The sequence below is a fragment of the Musa acuminata genome, chromosome BXJ2-10 (genome assembly GCF_036884655.1).
Source record: "Musa acuminata AAA Group cultivar baxijiao chromosome BXJ2-10, Cavendish_Baxijiao_AAA, whole genome shotgun sequence".
Taxonomy (NCBI): Eukaryota; Viridiplantae; Streptophyta; class Magnoliopsida; order Zingiberales; family Musaceae; genus Musa; species Musa acuminata.
In genome coordinates, this window is record NC_088347.1 from 25533005 (window position 1) to 25551234 (window position 18230).

At 39.7% G+C, this 18230-nt stretch overlaps 3 protein-coding genes across 3 annotated transcripts; 2 read left to right on the top strand and 1 right to left on the bottom strand.

Moving 5' to 3' along the window:
* Positions 1–71: 71 nt before the first annotated feature.
* LOC135624670 (transport inhibitor response 1-like protein Os04g0395600) lies at positions 72–3201 on the bottom strand. The gene is made up of 3 exons (XM_065128528.1): positions 2231–3201; positions 1197–1692; positions 72–1112 (listed from the first exon to the last, which is right to left on the bottom strand). The coding sequence occupies exons 1-3, from the start codon at positions 2680–2682 to the stop codon at positions 333–335; spliced, it is 1728 nt and encodes a 575-aa protein (XP_064984600.1). The 5' UTR covers positions 2683–3201; the 3' UTR covers positions 72–332.
* Positions 3202–6336: 3135 nt separating this feature from the next.
* On the top strand, positions 6337–10812 carry LOC135624671 (long chain base biosynthesis protein 2a-like). Its single transcript, XM_065128529.1, has 12 exons — positions 6337–6684; positions 6771–6836; positions 7685–7773; positions 8027–8172; positions 8259–8383; positions 8491–8584; positions 8660–8823; positions 8964–9125; positions 9219–9345; positions 9461–9627; positions 10125–10232; positions 10317–10812. The coding sequence occupies exons 1-12, from the start codon at positions 6553–6555 to the stop codon at positions 10401–10403; spliced, it is 1467 nt and encodes a 488-aa protein (XP_064984601.1). The 5' UTR covers positions 6337–6552; the 3' UTR covers positions 10404–10812.
* A 640-nt stretch (positions 10813–11452) lies between these two features.
* Positions 11453–13689, top strand: LOC135624672 (transcription factor BC1-like). Its single transcript, XM_065128530.1, has 7 exons — positions 11453–11958; positions 12063–12242; positions 12323–12388; positions 12475–12543; positions 12617–12697; positions 12769–12924; positions 13023–13689. The coding sequence occupies exons 1-7, from the start codon at positions 11593–11595 to the stop codon at positions 13113–13115; spliced, it is 1011 nt and encodes a 336-aa protein (XP_064984602.1). The 5' UTR covers positions 11453–11592; the 3' UTR covers positions 13116–13689.
* The last annotated feature ends 4541 nt before the right edge of the window (positions 13690–18230 follow it).

Below are 18230 nucleotides of genomic sequence, written 5' to 3' on the forward strand. Positions count from 1 at the left end.
TGCTTCACTCTTTAAACTCATGAAAACTTTCAAAAGATGTGTTCACTTTAAAACTGTAAAGTGGAAGCAAGTCGAATAAAAAGACATATGATGATGTCTAGTAATCTTTTGCTACTACCATTAAGGACCACAAGCCCCTAGAAAAATTACACAAGATCAAAGGCTACAAACCCGGGAATTCCGTTTGGCTTCCTTAGCTTCAATCTAAAAAAACCAACCTAAACAGATATTGCATAGTGCCACTTCCACAACATTAAAGCAAATAAAACATCGGAAGAACTTAAGAACATTACCGCCGGAAACTAACAATAATACAGATGTCTTGGCCAATTCTACAGTGTCCAAACAAAATCTGGTGCATCATTCCTTGGCCCAGCAACAGTCCGATAAACGTACATCTTCTCCACTTTGTGGAGATCGCTAATATTTTCCTCAAGCTTATCAGTTCCCTCGCTTTCATTTATGATCTCCACATTAAGCCTTGGCATCTTTGCTGCAAGAGCCTTGCAACCTCCCAGGGTAACGTCGCAGGACGACATCCAAAGGGATCGCATTGTCTCATACTTTGCCACATCATTCAGGAGTGCGATATCACCAAATGGACAATCCCTTATTTCAAGTTTCCTTAGATTTTTGCATCCTTTGAGAATGCAAACCATCCCCTTATCACTATCACCAGCAAATGCTATGGACAGCATCTCGAGACACTTTGCATATAGGCCAATATATAGGAAAACCTGGTCCGTCAAAAGACCTGATAGTGACAATCTCCTGAGGTTTTTACACGAACGCACAATTGCCCCAAAACCTTCATCAAGTGGCTGATTAGTGACAGGGTCTGGTTTCCAAGGATCAAGGATACACAATCTGAACCGTGTGAAATGTGGACAATTCTTTGCAACAGTTATAAGCGCAGCATTTGTCATTTGATAGCAAAAGTAAAGCAATGAATTAAGCTTGGGGCATCCTGAAGATATGGCAACCAAACCTTCCTCGGTCACAGAAGTAGCTCCAGCACCATAGATATCAGATGGAAATACCCTCAATTCCTGCAGTTCTTTACAAGTGGAGGCGACAACTGCTAATCCTTTATCCCCAATGCAATCCAACACCTGTGAAACAATCAGCCCACAGTTAGTTAACGTATGATACAGAGAAACTTATATGATCTCAGAAACGAATCAACAAAATCTCACCCAAAGTTTTTGAAGTTTAAAACAAAGGGAAATCAGCTTGATAAGGTCATCGGCCTGAATTGCAGGAGCATAGCTCATGTTTAGAACAGTCAGATTGATGCAGACTGGATAGACTGCATCAAGGCAGTGAGGAGAAGCTTCCCAGAACCCTGACAAGCTACTCAATGACTTGCATTTGGAAAAGGAATTCATCAGCCTTTGATAAGCATCGGTATGGTGGTCAACTGCGAAAGAACCAGTTCCAAGGTCCACTAAGTAAGGAGCCCGAGCAACAATCTCATTTAGTGACTCCACAGATACTGCACGATTAAGCTTTAAGCTCCTGAGGTTTGGGCACCTAGCCACGAGCCTCTCTAAAACGCCTGCATTGACCTCCCCTTTGAGGCAAGCAAAGTTCAGGGACACCAGAGAAGTACAGGATTCATGAAAGCAACTGAGCCATTGGCGCCCATGATCTTCCACTTCATTTTCTTGTAAATCCAGCTCCCTAAGACCTCTAATAAGCAGCAACCAGAGGAAAACAAACAAGAGAAATGTTATAACCAGTAATCGTACTCTTTAGAAAAGTGGAAAAGCTAATGTTACTTTATAATTACAAGAATTTAAGCCTACCACATTGTCAGGTGAGCACCTTTAAATTCATCAAGTCATCTCATCCTTACAAAACGCTGCTAATACTTATTCAAGACACATAGGGAAGAAAAGCAACTTATAATCAATCTGTATGCTCACAGAGCCAACCCATGAATCCTTATTAATCTCTCCACGGAGCAAAGATTAATTTTTTTTAGCAGAACAGTAAAAAGAAAATTTAGCTATAGCATATCCTGCTTGAGGAAAAAATGCTACAGATTGATTGGACTTCCAATACCTAATGATAAACGGAGAGAGATGTACATGCAGAAAAGATATAACCTTCAACTACAACAACTAATTGCAGACAATCCGAGAAAACAAATGCGCGTACACCCTTAAGATACACTTATTAACCATACATTCCGCTGAAACGAAGTAATAACAGATAGGCAGCTCACCTGCAATAAGTGGCAATCGCAGCGAGCCCATCAGTGCTAAATCCCTCGCAGCTGACGAGAACAAGTGATCTGAAGTTGGGGAAGGAGCGCGCAAGGAGATCAAGGTCATCATCGGTAACCACCATTCTCTTCAGCCGCAGGTCCTCGAGGCCCGGGCAGCGGCGCACCGCGGCCTTGATCCAGGGGAGAGCAAAGCCACCCCAGTCATAAGGAACCAGGTTATAATCGGCGAAATGGGGCTTCCCCTTGACACTGAGCGACTTCATCCCGGGGAACCTCGCCATCACTCGCTCAGGCCGGATGGCATAGCAGTTGCCGACGAACACATTCCGGCGGCTGAGCCGCTCCACGTGATACCAAGCCTTGCACACCGTCGACACCGCGTTCCGGTCCCGGTGCGAGCCGAGGAAGTCGAAGATGTGCTCCACCACCTCCTCCGGGAAGTAAGTCATGGCTGAAGACTACAACTAACTAGATCTTTCCTCACTCGCCCTTTCCCCCTCGGCTTACAACAAGCAGAAGAGCAAGAACTCGATCAGGGATGTCGATAAACTCCACCCGCAACTATCCAGAACAGAAGTAACAGAGTCAGAAAAGATCCCATATTTCATCTACCATTCCCCTTCTTCAATTTGACCCGGAATCAGGTTTAGATCCACCTCGGAAATGCTAAAAACCTCTCTTTTCCGGAATAAATCGATGGACCAAGGATCAAAACTCGCTCAGATCATATCGGATCAACGAGGAGAAGATTTAGGGGAAGAAACTCACTCATACCGCATGGATAAAAAAGAAGTCCAAAAAGGAAAGAAAAATCAGACAAACCACAAAGAACAAACCCTTCAACAACACCACCCAGCGATCAATCCAAACAAGTGCACAAGATATAAGCCCTAGCCTGAGATCTAAAGGACAAGGAGGGCCTCCGCTTCTAATGTATTTGCTTCTTATTCTCTCTCTCTCTCTCTCTCGCTCTCTCGCTTCCACGCTTCACTAACCGGAGTTGAGACTCCGGTTTAGTTATTCTGACCCGGTGCTTTAATCCGACGGTTGATATAAATTTGCCGGTTCGCGTGGAGTGATATGGACCGTTAACTTCGTGCCGCTGGTCTTTGTCCGTCGCTTGCGGACAAGGAGAGCAGGAAACGAAGAATACCGTCTCCCGAGGTCCACAAATGACCTTATCGTTGGCGTAATTACGGTGTCTGCCATCGGACCGGCGCTTTAATTAGTAACGAAATCATTAGATTTTTAATGATTAGGTGTGACAGGAAAAAATAAATATTTATTGTTTTTTATATTATTTTGAGAAACGAATATTTCGGGGGGAGCGCAGCAGAACGGACGTCCTCGATCCGGTGGATCGCGTGATATCACGGTTGATCGGACGGTGGACAAGGCATCAGGGTGACGGGTTGGGATTGACGCCCCGCTCTCTCTGCTGTCCCTTCCAATAATTCCCCACTAATTTGATGGAACGGTCACGTGGACAAGTGGCGGGCATCAGATGGAGTCTGATGGACGGCTGCTGATGGGTCACGGTGGGCCCCTCCGCACGCGTCTTGTCGTTTAGGGAGACGGGAGCGGGCGACGGGTACGTTCGCTTCCGGTGTGATTTGCTTGGCCATTATGGGGCAATTATAAAACAGCCATAACGTGACAGTCGTTACCCATCCCTGCACCCAACTAGTGGGTGATGGTGGGGCCACCCTACGGCATGGCCAGCTGAATGGATAATGCTGCGACGCCATTTCTGGGTCGGGTCTCAGTCGATAAGATAGATGTGCACCGGATGGAAATATCACTTCATACCCATATACGAAGTTGAATCGGTCATAATTATCATTCACTGTTTACAGTGATTATTCAAGCATAGCTTAACTATGCTTGAAGCTTGTATTTGTTTCTCATCGAGTCTTTCGAATGCAGTAACCATGAACAAAATACGTCGATGATTCAAACCAACTGTTATTGTTATTCTGGTTGGTATTATAAGTTCTTCAGTGCAGGTGAGGTACGAGGTCCAGTATGTTTAATATAATTATATGGATTGGCCTGCGAGCATGAACTGTAATAGTGCACGATGTGATAATTAATATATATATATATATATATATATATATATATATATATATATATATATATATATATATATATATACATACAAGCAGTTCAAGTCGGTACATCTGAGAAGCTCCAATGCCACGATGGAGTATGGAGATGAGATTATTTTGAGAGCTTATGGTTAGGAAGAATAATAGTAATTAATGTATCAGCTCAAATTATTAATTTAAGTTAGAATTATTTTGGATTAGTGATTTAAATATACGAAAAGAGATATCAGATGAGTTGACTCATCAACTAACGTTAACAGCATATGTTGATCTCAACTCGAAACGAGCAATGGCATGGAAGGGCGAAGAAGCAAATCTCGGTCACCATCTTTGCACGAGATGACTGCGATGCAGGCTTTAGCTTTTGGAAATTTCCTTTTGCCGATGTGATCGGAGTCAAAAGAGACTTTATGACCTTGTGGGCCTCCTCCTCCTCCTTTCGAAAGGCGGCAACAACAACAGCATGTCTAATTGGGTTTAGCCGGATTGTTGTGGAATCAAAGTGTAGGTAACTAAGCTATTCAAATTATCTCCGAGTAAATAGGAGGTATAGATGATGCTCATAAATATATTAAAAAATAATTCGTATTCATTTTTCAAATTTTAAATTATAACAATCATTTCGATAAACTTTTTTTAATTATTATTGTTAGTATTAATTCATAAAAATTCATTCCAAAATATGTTTAAAAGCATCTTAAATGTTTTATATGAATGAATTACCAACAAAAGAAAATTCTCGAATGATGCCAATTATTTTACTTGCAAAGAGACGCTATGAAGTATTGCCCGTCTCTAATACGATCAATTCCAGAGTCCATTATATTGCGACTGAACCAATCGAATATTTTAGGGGTCTTCCTACTTGCCAAAACCATATTAGGCTCTTAATTAAAGAACAAAATAAACATGGCATTTATGTCTTTTAAATTTACTAATCTAACCCATCTACAAAATCAATATTTTACAGGCATTTGAGGGAGAAAATATAGTCCCCAAAGGACTTGATTGAATTGATTGGCCAAGACCAGTTCTTGCATGATTGGAACTCAGAACCTGACCTGCTTTGTCGGCTTTGTCAAGGTTGACCTTTTTTTTTTTTTTTTTTTGAGAAAAAAATCATTCGATAGAGCTGCAAAGGAAAGCTAATTAGGATTTTTATTCAATCAATCTTCAAACATATTTCATGAAATTTCTTATCAATGCGCGCAACTATTCGTCTCTCTTACCATATAAATCGTTGACAAAATAAATGTGTAGGATTTCTAAAGTAAGTAAACTTTAGAAATTATTTGTAAAGTTGAGCTAATTACATATTATTTTTTATACTTAGATTCTATTAATATTATAATCTTTATACTTTAAAAAAATTATATTGAGATCCTTATTATTCTGAAAGTGAAATCGTATTGTATTACATGGACGCATGGACGCAAAAGTGACGAACAAAAAGATAATTTTAATATTTCTTATATTTTTTTTTAACATGTGAGATGTTAAAATTATTTTTTTATCAATAAATTTATTAGAAATAAAAAAAAATTAAAATTATATTTTTATTTATTCGATCTAACAATATGAAAAGAATCGGAAGTCAAGAAACCCTTGGCAATAATGAGGATTTATTATACCCTCATGAATAGCGATGAGTTTATCATACCAGAATAGGTCTTGTCTCTCCTTCGCTGCCGTAGTCAATGGGGTGGGGTGATGCTGAGCTCGGCCGTAGCGAAGAGGTCACGCAACAACGTCGTATTTGACTGATGGATTCACTTGTTGAATTCAGCAACACTAATTCAATTATGTAGAGCTCATGTTTTATTATTGCAATCAAACGAGGAAAGGTTCTTCGACCTCGCTGTTTAATACGATTAATTAGTATAAATAACATTATATAAATATTATTGTGTAATATACGATATCCAATTATTTAATATTCGATAAAGTGAAATTAGAAGAGAGAGAGAGAGAGAGAGGTGAGAACTGAGTCGAGGAGCTTTCGTCGTTCAACCGGTCGACATACCGCCCTCCAGTCGAAGTCTTCTCTTCCACTCTTCTCGACGACGCCAACGATGACCGTTCGGTCCATTTAAACGCCAACCTCCTCCTCGCTCTCCTCGTCCCCCCACATTGCCTTCCTCTCGCCCTCGATTCTCGCTCTCCCTTGATTCATTGCCGGATTGGTAGCCGAACACCCGCCGCGAAACGATGGTGAGGTTGCCGTACCTGACCGCGCTCACCACGCTCTTCAGCTATGGTCTCCTCTTCGCCTTCGGGCAGATGAGGGATTTCTTTCGGAGGCTCATCGATTGGTCCAAATCCAAGTCCAAGGACCTCAAGGTCCATCCCCAACCTATTTCTTTGAGCATACGTTGAATTATTTGGGTTCTGATCGAGGATTCAATTTCGTCTTTTATTTGCGACAGGGCTATGCGCCTATCTGCTTGGGGCTAGAAGATTTCTACACCCGCCGGCTTTATCTCAGGATTCAGGTTTGTCCTTTCCTTCATTCTGTACCCGGCTTTTCTTTCAAATTTCTGTATCGTCTTGATCTGATTGGTCTTGCCTCTCTGAATCGCTGATATGAGACATTCCGACGCTAAATGATTCATTGGATGTCCCGATAAAATAGATTTGTTCACTTGATTTCATCATAATATAAAACTGGGAGAGGGAAACATTCACAGTATGAATATCTCAACACAAGTGTTTTCCATTCAAGAAATGCTGATAGAAAGGGTCTGCATTTGTAAAAAATTGCCATGAGCTGCACTCGTAATGAAATTGGCGTTGTAAACTTAATGCTAATGATTGTTTCACTATTGATTTTTTAATTTAATTATAGGACAGAAAGAGAACACCTGATGTAGTTTACTTGTTTTCTAAACTAGATTTAATACGATAAGATCTATGTTTAACTTAATTACGTTGTTTGTGAAGGAAATAACTCTATGTAGTTGGCTACAATAAAGCCTATCTTGTCTAACAACTTTTAAAATGTTGATTTATGATATCTAATCTTTTAAAGTAACTATTGTTTTCATCAATCGATCTCATTACAAATTTTCAAGACCAAGGTGCGAGTATTATCCTGCACCAACTGCTTGTTACTATTTATATTAATTTCATTCTTGGTTTGAACATAGTCTTAGACTTTTAAGTGAGAGAATATAGGTGAATTTGGATATTCAATTTCCTTCTATTAGTGACATCAGAGAAAGTTAGATCTGCTGCAGATGAAATGGTCATGCACATCCTTTAATCAGTAGGTCTTACCAATGGATTCTGTTGTTAAGCTGCTCGTTTTGAACAATGTATTGATAGCATTCTAATTTGGCAGGACTGTTTTAGCCGACCAATTGCGAGTGCACCAGATGCTTGGTTTGATGTAGTTGACCGTTACTCTAATGACAATAACAAGACACTGCAGTAAGTATTTTTAATAGGGACTTTCTGTCAGAATATGAGTTTTTGTTATATAGAAAGTAAAGGTGTACAAGGCATCTTATCTGAAATATGTGGCATTTATTTTCTCCCAAGGATTTGGGAACTGTAAATCCTTCTCGAGAAAAATATAGATGAGCAAACTTTCAAATCATTCCTATTTTCTAGTCTCCGGAATATATTTTGTGATTGCAATTGGAATGTGTTGAGGTTTATTTGTTCCTGTTACTTAATGCAGCCGGACCTCAAATACTACAAAGTGCCTGAATCTGGGATCATACAACTACCTTGGATTTGCAGCAGCTGATGAATACTGTACACCTCATGTTATTGATTCTCTGAAGAAATATTCACCCAGTACCTGCAGTGTTCGTGTTGATGGCGGTATGAATCTTTTGCATGCCATGTCAATTAGAAAAGTAGATATTGATGAGTTTGGATTAATGTGATTATGCTTTGTCTTGTTTCAGGGACTACAAACCTGCACACTGAGCTGGAGGAACTGGTTGCAAGGTTTGTGGGAAAACCAGCTGCTCTACTTTTTGGCATGGGTTATGTGACAAACTCTGCAATTATCCCTGCTCTAATTGGGAAGGTATGTTTAAGTTCTTAAAGGCACTAGACCTTAAAGCTTTGCACTTGCAATCATGAGATTCATGCAGCTTTTGTTGATGGACTAACTCTAATCATGGTCATTTTCAGGGAGGATTGATCATTAGTGATTCTTTGAACCATAACTCTATTGTCAATGGTGCCCGAGGATCTGGTGCAGCAGTACGTGTTTTCCAGCACAACAGTAAGTTTTAAGCTGTCAGATGCTGTATTGTCCACATTCTTCCTTGCTTTTAACTTACATTTTGATGTTGTCTAGGCCCCTCGCATTTGGAAGAGGTTCTGAGAGAGCAGATAGCTGAGGGACAACCTCGGACTCATAGACCTTGGAAAAAGATAATTGTCATTGTTGAGGGTATCTACAGCATGGAAGGAGAACTTTGCAAGCTTCCTGAAATCATAGCAGTCTGCAAAAAGTATAAGGTTTGATGACTTACATTTCAAATCTTAATTTCTGATCTTTAATTCACATGCATCCGGGAGAATCAGATATGAGAAAGAAGCTTCTTGATGGATAATAATTAAAATAATAATAATGTGCACTTCTTTTTATATGAAAACAGGCCTACACATATTTGGATGAAGCCCACAGCATCGGCGCTGTTGGAAAATCAGGCAGAGGGGTCTGTGAGCTCCTAGGAGTAGATACAGCTGATGTGGACATCATGATGGGAACATTTACAAAATCATTTGGATCTTGTGGAGGCTACATTGCAGCATCAAAGGTCCTATTCTTGTTGTACCAAATTTCACAAAATCACTTATGAAGTAGGGCCAATTTAGGATATACTTCCTAAACCTTCTTATGTCTTATTCAGGAAATCATCCAATTTCTTAAGTACACTTGTCCTGCACATCTGTATGCCACATCCATGTCACCACCTGCTGTGCAACAAGTTATCTCTGCAATTAAGGTTATCCTTGGGGAAGATGGTTCGAATAGAGGTACTTAATGGAACATTTGTGATGCAACCAACAATTTTTAGTTAGTTAAAGATGTCTTCTTTGATGTATATCGAAGTACAGAAGTTTTTATTTGTGATTGGTATGGTTGTACCAGGGGCTCAGAAACTTGCACGCATCCGTGAAAATAGCAACTTCTTCAGGTCAGAACTTCAGAAAATGGGATTTGAGGTTCTTGGTGATAATGATTCTCCAGTTATGCCAATAATGCTCTACAACCCAGCAAAGATCCCAGCCTTCTCAAGGGAATGTCTTAGACAGAATGTAAGTGTCATGCCATTTGTTGACAATTTTACTATTATGATTGATATTATATATACAACTTTTTGAAGTCCAGTATATGCTTTTGTCTTCATTGAGTTGTAGACGTGTTGAGCTTGTATTCTTGCATTATTTTTCATGCTATATTTTCAGCAATGATATGAGAACACATGGAGTTCTTCAGAGTAGATACATCGGTTGATTACACAAATAGATGTTCATATGAACACCTAGGTGGTTTTGTAGGCAAAAACTGCAATTTTAATGTTTAGTGCCCATTATTTTCTACGAGGAATTATCCTATAGACACTTGTGTGTTCTTTACAAATGAGATAGCACTTTGATGTGTGTACACATGTGTCTTCATTTTTCTTTTTGACCATGTTCATCCATATTCTGACTTTGTTGCTCGTTCTCATGGCATCCGTTATAAGATGCCTTTATTTTCCTTTCAACTGGTGAATACCAAAAAATGACAATTATTGCTGCCAACACTGTAGGTTGCGGTTGTGACTGTTGCATTTCCTGCAACACCACTGCTTCTTGCAAGAGCTCGCATCTGCATATCTGCTTCACACTCCAGAGAAGACCTGGTAAAAGGTTTGGAGGTAAGTTAATTTCATACATTCTGTTTTGCTTCAGATGATCCAATTTCTTTGATCTTATACTCATTCCTTATTACACAACTCCAGGTGATCAGCAAAGTTGGTGACCTTGTGGGCATCAAGTACTTCCCTGCAGAATCACCTAAAGTTGCAGAACAGAAGAAAAACCTGTAGTAAAAGGCTCAGTTGTTGATTCACCGGAAATCATGATACGAGGGACATCATGGGCTGCATCAACCTTATCTTGTCCTATGTATGCTCTTTGAAGTGGATCTACTTAGGCTGTTCTTGGGAAAAAAAATATTTCTCAACGATTTGATTCTCTAATATGTCATGTACAGTGAGTGTAGCAAGTTCCAAGCATTGCTTTTGTTTGATGCAGTCACTATCATGTTAATTCTTTATGTGATGTTGTAGTAATATTAGCTATAGATTCGCTTCAATGTACTGTAAGGAAGTTGGTGGAATTCAAAGATGGATTACAGTCCACAGATCTCCAAAACTCTTATGTACAAGAAATACCACTGGATTTTGCCTTCATGTGCTTTCATTCATTGAATACAAAAGAAAACTTTTAGTCGAAGGCTCAGTCTGTCTGATTCTGGGCATCATGATAAATGAGTTAATTATGTTTGAGAAAATTTTGATGTTGCTTGTCACATCAGTGGTATTTGATATATCAGAGTTGATTTTTTGCCCTCCATGATGTGCAGCAGATTAGCATATCCAGTCTCATAAAAGAATCCAAATATCTATAGATCCTTCCTATTAAAGTATCTGTATTTGGATAACTGGGGAATTCTAGCAGCGCAAAAACAAGTGGTGATTGAAGACATGAAGGAAGCTTAGGTAAGTGTTGTGTCAGCATGCAACTATAGAGCATATTTGATCTAGCTAAGCACTTTCATTTGCAAGTATAAGACACTGTTTTGGACATTGTTTTTTATGAATAGCTCAGATTATTATTTAGCATTACATATCAAATTAGCACATTATTTATTTGTCTTCCATTATGTAGGAATTCAGATTGAAAATAAAACACCTACAAGACAAGTCAATTAAGAGTTTTGGTCACAATCCAGCCAAGCCAAGGGTCAACAGTTATCAACTTGGTCTTAGAAAATTGCCTGTCATGGGCATCAGTCTCTCTCGAGTGTCAATAATGGGCCATCCTCCTCCCTCCACCCACCACCCGTTCGCCTTTATAAGGACTCAATGCTCACATCTCTCTCTCTCTCTCTCTCTCTCTCTCTCTCTCTCTCTCGCATAGATCGACCTTGCTTCATTCTGTTTCCTTCTTCTTCTTCTTCTTCTTCTTCTTCTAATCCATATATTGATATCATTCCACAGCTCTACCAAACTAATGGCGTTCTCATACTTTGAGCATCACCCATCCCTTATCGATTGTGCCTATCTTCCATGCATGCCCACTGAGAACTCCTTCCTCCCACAGCAAGTGGGAGACGTGACCAATGCTTCCTCTTGCTTCCTCCACTGCTACTCATCTGACGACAACCCACAGCTCCCAGGAGCTGACGCTAGAAACTTGGATAGCAGCGACTCTGTTGACATTGCTGTCTTACCGCCCCCTTCTGTTGTCGACCAAATTAGCCACACGCCAATGGTGGCCGAACCCAATGATGAGAAAGCCCCAAAACAACAAGTCTCTGGTGAAAAGAAGAGAAAGATTGCTAAAGATCAGACTAGCTTCATCGCTGGTCGACCCAAGGTAGTACCATCATCAAATCATCCATTATAAGCTTCCATTAATGGGCTTTTGCTCCCACGAATTGTGTCCTGAGCTGGGTTTTCTTTGTATTTTGACGTACAAAGGAAGGCAACATCAGCAAACACAGGCGTCCTCACGGTGGACTGAGGGAATCAAACGACAAGAATCTTAAAGCCGACGACGACATGAAGACTCCAAAGCCCCGTGAGGAGATTCCTGCAGGGTGTATTCATGTCAGAGCAAGGAGAGGTGAAGCGACAGATAGCCACAGTCTTGCGGAAAGAGTACGCACGCAACTCCAAAAGCATCCTTTCTTCCTCTTGCAATCGTCATGATCTCTTCATCTGTGGCGTGTGGTTTTCAGGTCAGAAGGGAGAAGATCAGTGAGAGGATGAAGGTGCTGCAGAGCCTCGTTCCTGGCTGTGAGAAGGTGTGAATTATGAAGCTCCATCTCTCTTTTCTCCCATTTCATGGAATCACACTGTTCTCTGATCTGCTGATGATTCTACCGAGTAGGTTACCGGAAAGGCACTGATGCTGGATGAGATAATTAACTATGTTCAATCCTTGCAAAACCAAGTTGAGGTAAGCAAAAGGCGATGAGTTGATATCTTCTTTGTACAACGCGCTCTGACCCAGTCTGATCACCTGTCTCCAGTTTCTCTCCATGAAGCTTGCTTCTCTCAGCCCCATGCTATATTTTGATGCTAACTCCGATGATTACATGAACGAAGCAGAGGTAGGCTAAGGATCAACTCTTATCTATACACTCATTATCTATACACTCTATCTATACACTCGAATTTTCAGAGAGTAATGAGAAGCACCCCACTGCAAGCGTCATATGTTGGCCAAACCAATCACCTTCGGTCCGTAGCTTTGGAGGATGGTACGAGTAATTACCATATGATGGGGCACTCTGCTCATCCCTTCCTGCAGGGCCAAGGGACCACTTCCTTTCCTGAGGTTTGATCTTTCCATCACAAAGCTCATTCATGGTTTCCAACAACAGATGAAAACAGAACTCTTGTCCCCGTTTACTAACTCAAGAACATCCTTTTCAGAATGGTAGCAGTTTTATGATGAATGTGGGCGAGCAAAGGCGAGGGTTCCTCAGCCAAGCAGAGGATGTCAACACTTGTTCCTCCTTCCGGTAGAGGAAGAAGAAACCCGTGATACTATTTGTAAAACCAGTACACCTCTGTCATAATTCTGATATGTTATGTCGATCGGGTTGTAGTCCACCTCTAAGCGCGTTCATGTATTACCTCCGCATGTACATAGATGAGGCTGAAATGTTATGTCCATAGCGTTCTTGTCTTCTCAGTTCTGTCGCGCATTACCAGTGTGTGCACAGATGATAGAGACTGCATGCTGTGGCCAATGGCTGCTTCTTCGTTGCTGCATCGGAAGAAAGGGTTAAGGTAGGGAGACAAAGAAGGAGCGACAAAAATAAAGACCATATCTCCAATGGATCCTTACTGCTGGCCTTTCATGTTGGTAGCAAAATAGTAGGAACTGTGTTTTGCAGCAGTCTGCAATTTTACAGTGTCGCGCAGGGCGAGAGAGAGAGAGAGAGAGAGAGAGAGAGAGAGAGAGAGAGAGAGATGACTCGCTGCATGAATCTTTCACCATTGTAAATATGCTCCTTTTACTCGAATTAGTAGCTTTTGCGGCAATCTTGGTTGGACTGTCAATATCCATGTGAATTCTCTCACCAAACAACTAAAAGCATCTTCAGGTGAAATCTTTGGAAACAGAAAAGATAGCATCATAAACACTACTCAGACTGACTTGAGATTTATACGCCACAAATTAGTGCTTTATATCCCGACAGAATCTGTGTTGTAATTTCCTGCGACTGATTTGAGGGTACGACATGTATTTTTTGAAGGAAAAGAAGAAATCTTTCTACTGTTCTAAGGTCTGAGCCAACTGCACGCTCTACAAAGATGGAGCAGTTTGAGATCAATGGAACTATGCGGTGGCCTCTCTTACGCTGCACATGACCTGCTTTCGTGGTCGGAGCCATCAATGGAGGGACTTTTCGTCCTTTGTGTCATGCTGCAGAGTGAAGCCTGCGAAGGAGGCTATACTAGAGAAAAAGCCAAATCATCGCCGAAGAAATTTTCTTTCCCATCTCCAGCTGAAAGACTACTTTAATGGAACGCTGCAAGGATCCTTTGACCAATCAAACAGTAGTACAGGGCTTACTACTTGGCCCGAAGAACCAACCTCAATGACCATGGAACTTTGTCGCGGCATGGTTATCTCCCGCTGCTGGAGCATGATTCGTTTCACTGTCAGAGAACTTTGTATGATTCATCCATCAAAATCAAAGATCTCAGAATAGGAAGTGCCTCTTTCTTTCGAATCCATCAACTTATCCGCATTGCCTGCACTAATAACTCCGTGAGTAATAATTCTCCCATCTCTCTGGGGTGTAGAACACTTGACGAATTCAATGGTTCTGCTGTTCCTGGAGACCGACGGATAAGCCAGTGGGAGTTGGTCATCTCCGCGGCTTGGGCCCGGCCGACACGGGGCGGTGCCTGACCGGGGTTCGGCAGCGCTCGATGGGTCCGGAAAACCAAACGGCCGAGGTGGAGCAAAGCGGCATGGTGGGGAGTGTGGCGCTGTCTGGAGGAGGAAGATGACAATTGCATTAAATGTTCGATGATGTCTTCGCGCGGGCATGTGTGGTCCAGTGGACCGCATGGGCCACCCATCCCCCACATGTCCATGTTCTTGATTTGTCCTTCCATCTGTGCGCTGTGTGTGCTTGTGAGTCCAATATTTGCCTGCGATGCAGAGTTGTGACTTCTGCCATCATATGAAATGACGGTGAATCCATAGGTTGACGATGTACAATCACAGTGACGCTAAATAATGCATATAGAAGAAGACGTGTTCTAACCATGGAATAATGCACTCGTGCATGTCATGTCGTCTGCTGGCCGAGAGTCTGGCAATTGCCCATCCCCACTGCTGAAAGCTTCTGTGACCAAAAGAGACAGGCCTTGAATGCCTTCACACTCCGGAACAGTACCAGGAGCCGAAGACCACACAGCAGAGAGGTTAAGATGTCAAATCGTACGTCCATCTGAGGATGGGTTTGGAGTGATGAGGAGTCGGGACTGCTCATGAGACATTGAACGATTCCACTATTTAGATTCGAGCGTTGAATGGTCGGCAAAGTGCATTATAGATGAACAATCCGCAGTTTGTCTGTCCCAAACTGATTGAATTCTGCAGGTCACTTCAAGTCTTCAACTGCCGACCTATAGTTGGATGTGACGAAGGGAAGGCTGTCGCTGTACATGGTCTCTCTGCGGAACATAGCTGCACCGGCCACCTGCACAGCAGCGCTGCCAGTGGTCCAAACTCTGATCGCTGCTGTTGCTGTCGACAAGGAAGGAAGGAACGACCGAATCCGTGAACAGGATATCAGAAATGTGCGTTCATGGAGGAGCAAGTAAGCCGGAGCACCATCCTTGTTCTTATACGCATTGAGACAAGCAGTTCATGTGCGTTGATGGTAACATCTTCAGACTGCTCGAGTGAGAAGTAGATCGTACATGACACGGCACTCCAAATAGGAGAAGACATGAGAAGCTAAAATCCCCTGACGACTTGCATGGCCCGAAAGGGTTTGATCCGAACTGGAACGGGACCTGTAAACCGATGGGCCCTGTGGATTGGGCTTGGAGCAGGCCACCGTGCGTCGTCTCGTGGCGATGTCACCGCCTCAAGACCACGGCCGATCCATCACGGTACCTCGGAAACCCATGTACGTGGCTGTATCACTCACAGCCACGATAAAATCACATCGATCAGCTGCTAGTGATCGTTAACGAATTGCAAACTCGTCACGTTAGCTGTAAGTTTATATGGAATATGCTAGGAAGAAATATGTGGGGATCGAGAAGAAATGATTAATTAATTTTTTATTGATAATAAGTATGAATTTATATATACAAAAAATAATAATAATATTATTATTAAATATAAAGTATCCTTTAAATTATTTTATAGCTAGAAAATTATGTTGAGATCATGATTAATCATGATAATTTATTATTATTATTTTTATGATTTAAAATCATGATGATATAGAATTAAAATACTAATAGAATCATTATAATCTTATTATAATTTATTTTTAATAATATATTTTGTAATATGCTCTCGTAAAACGGTGCTTCCATCGGAGATATCGATCTTAGACCGAAGTTGAAGGAACTGTTGGCAAGACGAAGATTTGGTAAGAGCATCAGAAGATAAGGCATGAGAGATATGTAGCTCACCATTTTAAACTTTGCCACGAACAAAATGAAATTTGATAGCTATGTGCTTTATTTGAGAGTGAAATACAAGATTAGCACATTGATATATTGTCCCGATATTATCATAATATATAGACGGAGGATCAGATATTCTGACAAATAATTTATATAGCAATAATTGAATCCAACAACATCTAGTAGTCGTAGAAACATTCACTCGATATTCAGTCTCCTTAAAAAATCTTACAACAAAGCATTGTTTCTTGGAACTCCAAAAGATTGCATTGTGATCCATAAATATAATATAAGTACTAGTAGATATCTCGTCATCCTTATTACATGCCTAATCGATATTTAAAAATATATGAAGCAATAGAGAAGTATACTTTCGGAGAAATAAGTCATGATCTGCCCTTTAAATACTAAAGAAGATATTTAACAATCGTTCGATGATTGAAAATAGACTTGTACATAAATTGAGATAATTTATTCATAACATATGCAATATTTAAACGAGTAAATGCCAAAACTATAGACCGCCAACAATTAGACGATAATCAGTAGCTTCGTTGAGATTAGCATTATCAAATAGGATAAGAAAAACACTTGTAGAGGTTGGCTTAGCAAAAAGTATTGGCTTTAAACATTTTGGTGCTATCAAGAAGGTCATAAATATACTTATGTTGAGAATGAAATAGATCATTTGTGATGTGGATTACTTGAACGCCAACAAAAATAATTGAGTGACCTAAAATCTTTGATAGAAAACTTATTTTCAAGCTATTGAATAAATTAATTATTTATTATTGGTTTATTATAGTAATAATTAAGTCATCCACATAAACTAGAAAACAAAAATGATTATGTATTCGAAGTTGATGAATAATTGAGAATAAATGAATAACGAATTATCAAATTAAGAATTATGAAATCTAACTTAGATTAAATGTATTCGAAGTTGATGATACCAAGATTACTTGAGACCATAAAGAGCTATACATAACTTACAAATATATTGAGGAAGATTATAATCAATAAGACCTAGAGATTGCCACATAAATATATTATAAAAAATATGACTATAAAAAAAATGTATTATTCACTTTTAACTTTCGAAGTATCTCCTTGTTAGACAAAGCAAGACATAAAATAATATGAATTATTGTTGGTATCATAACTAGACTAAATATATCATGGTACTTAAAGTTTAGACGTTGATGGAATCCCTTTATAATAATTTACTTTATACTTATTAATGGATCCATCATGATTTTGTTTGATGCGAAAAACCCAATTGCACCCTATAAGGTTTTAACGCTGATGGGATGAGACTTAATCACATGTACCATTCCATAATAAATTATTATATTCTTCATATATTGTTGCTCATTATTCTAAAATTTTTAAAGCTTGGTTAATAGTAGAAGCCTCAAAAATAAAATTTTAAGATTCTTTTATAAAAATAATAAAATATTTATTTAGTTTAAATGCTAGTCATAGGTACTCTGCAAGCCAATCACATGAGTGATGACACATATGACACGTTATGTAATTTTTTTACTTATTATTATTGATATTTTCTCATTTTATGTCACATGTTATATATTTTATGATGTCTATAGATTTATACAATATGAATCAAATCATGAGATCACGATAATAAGACTAATTCACTTTTAAATATAAATTTTAAATAATTCTAATTATATATTACTTGAGATGGACATTGAAATAACCGAATAGATTTGTATGTTGTATACCCTTGTGGGCATAGGTTCCAGATAGGCTATCTACGATAGTGGGTTTCAAAACATTAATGCAGCATAATAGTTCATATATTACTAGCGATTGGTTATCTCCATACTTCTCATAATTCACTGAGCATCTTGAAACTCTTCTATTTTATGGTTATTAAAATTTTCTACTGTGCTCTGATACCACTAACTAAAATTTTATTGATAATGAGTATATATATATATATATATA

Bases quoted from the DNA above. Each gene is read 5' to 3' on its own strand.
- LOC135624670 (XM_065128528.1), bottom strand. From the start codon at position 2,682: ATGACTTACTTCCCGGAGGAGGTGGTGGAGCACATCTTCGACTTCCTC. The intron at 1,693-2,230 runs GTGAGCTGCCTA...GCTGCTTATTAG, and splicing joins GCGATTGCCACTTATTGCAG to AGGTCTTAGGGAGCTGGATT. The intron at 1,113-1,196 runs GTGAGATTTTGT...ATTGTTTCACAG, and splicing joins TTAAACTTCAAAAACTTTGG to GTGTTGGATTGCATTGGGGA.
- LOC135624671 (XM_065128529.1), top strand. From the start codon at position 6,553: ATGGTGAGGTTGCCGTACCTGACCGCGCTCACCACGCTCTTCAGCTAT. The intron at 7,774-8,026 runs GTAAGTATTTTT...TACTTAATGCAG, and splicing joins GACAATAACAAGACACTGCA to CCGGACCTCAAATACTACAA. The intron at 8,585-8,659 runs GTAAGTTTTAAG...GATGTTGTCTAG, and splicing joins ACGTGTTTTCCAGCACAACA to GCCCCTCGCATTTGGAAGAG.
- LOC135624672 (XM_065128530.1), top strand. From the start codon at position 11,593: ATGGCGTTCTCATACTTTGAGCATCACCCATCCCTTATCGATTGTGCC. The intron at 11,959-12,062 runs GTAGTACCATCA...TGACGTACAAAG, and splicing joins TCATCGCTGGTCGACCCAAG to GAAGGCAACATCAGCAAACA. The intron at 12,243-12,322 runs GTACGCACGCAA...TGTGGTTTTCAG, and splicing joins GCCACAGTCTTGCGGAAAGA to GTCAGAAGGGAGAAGATCAG.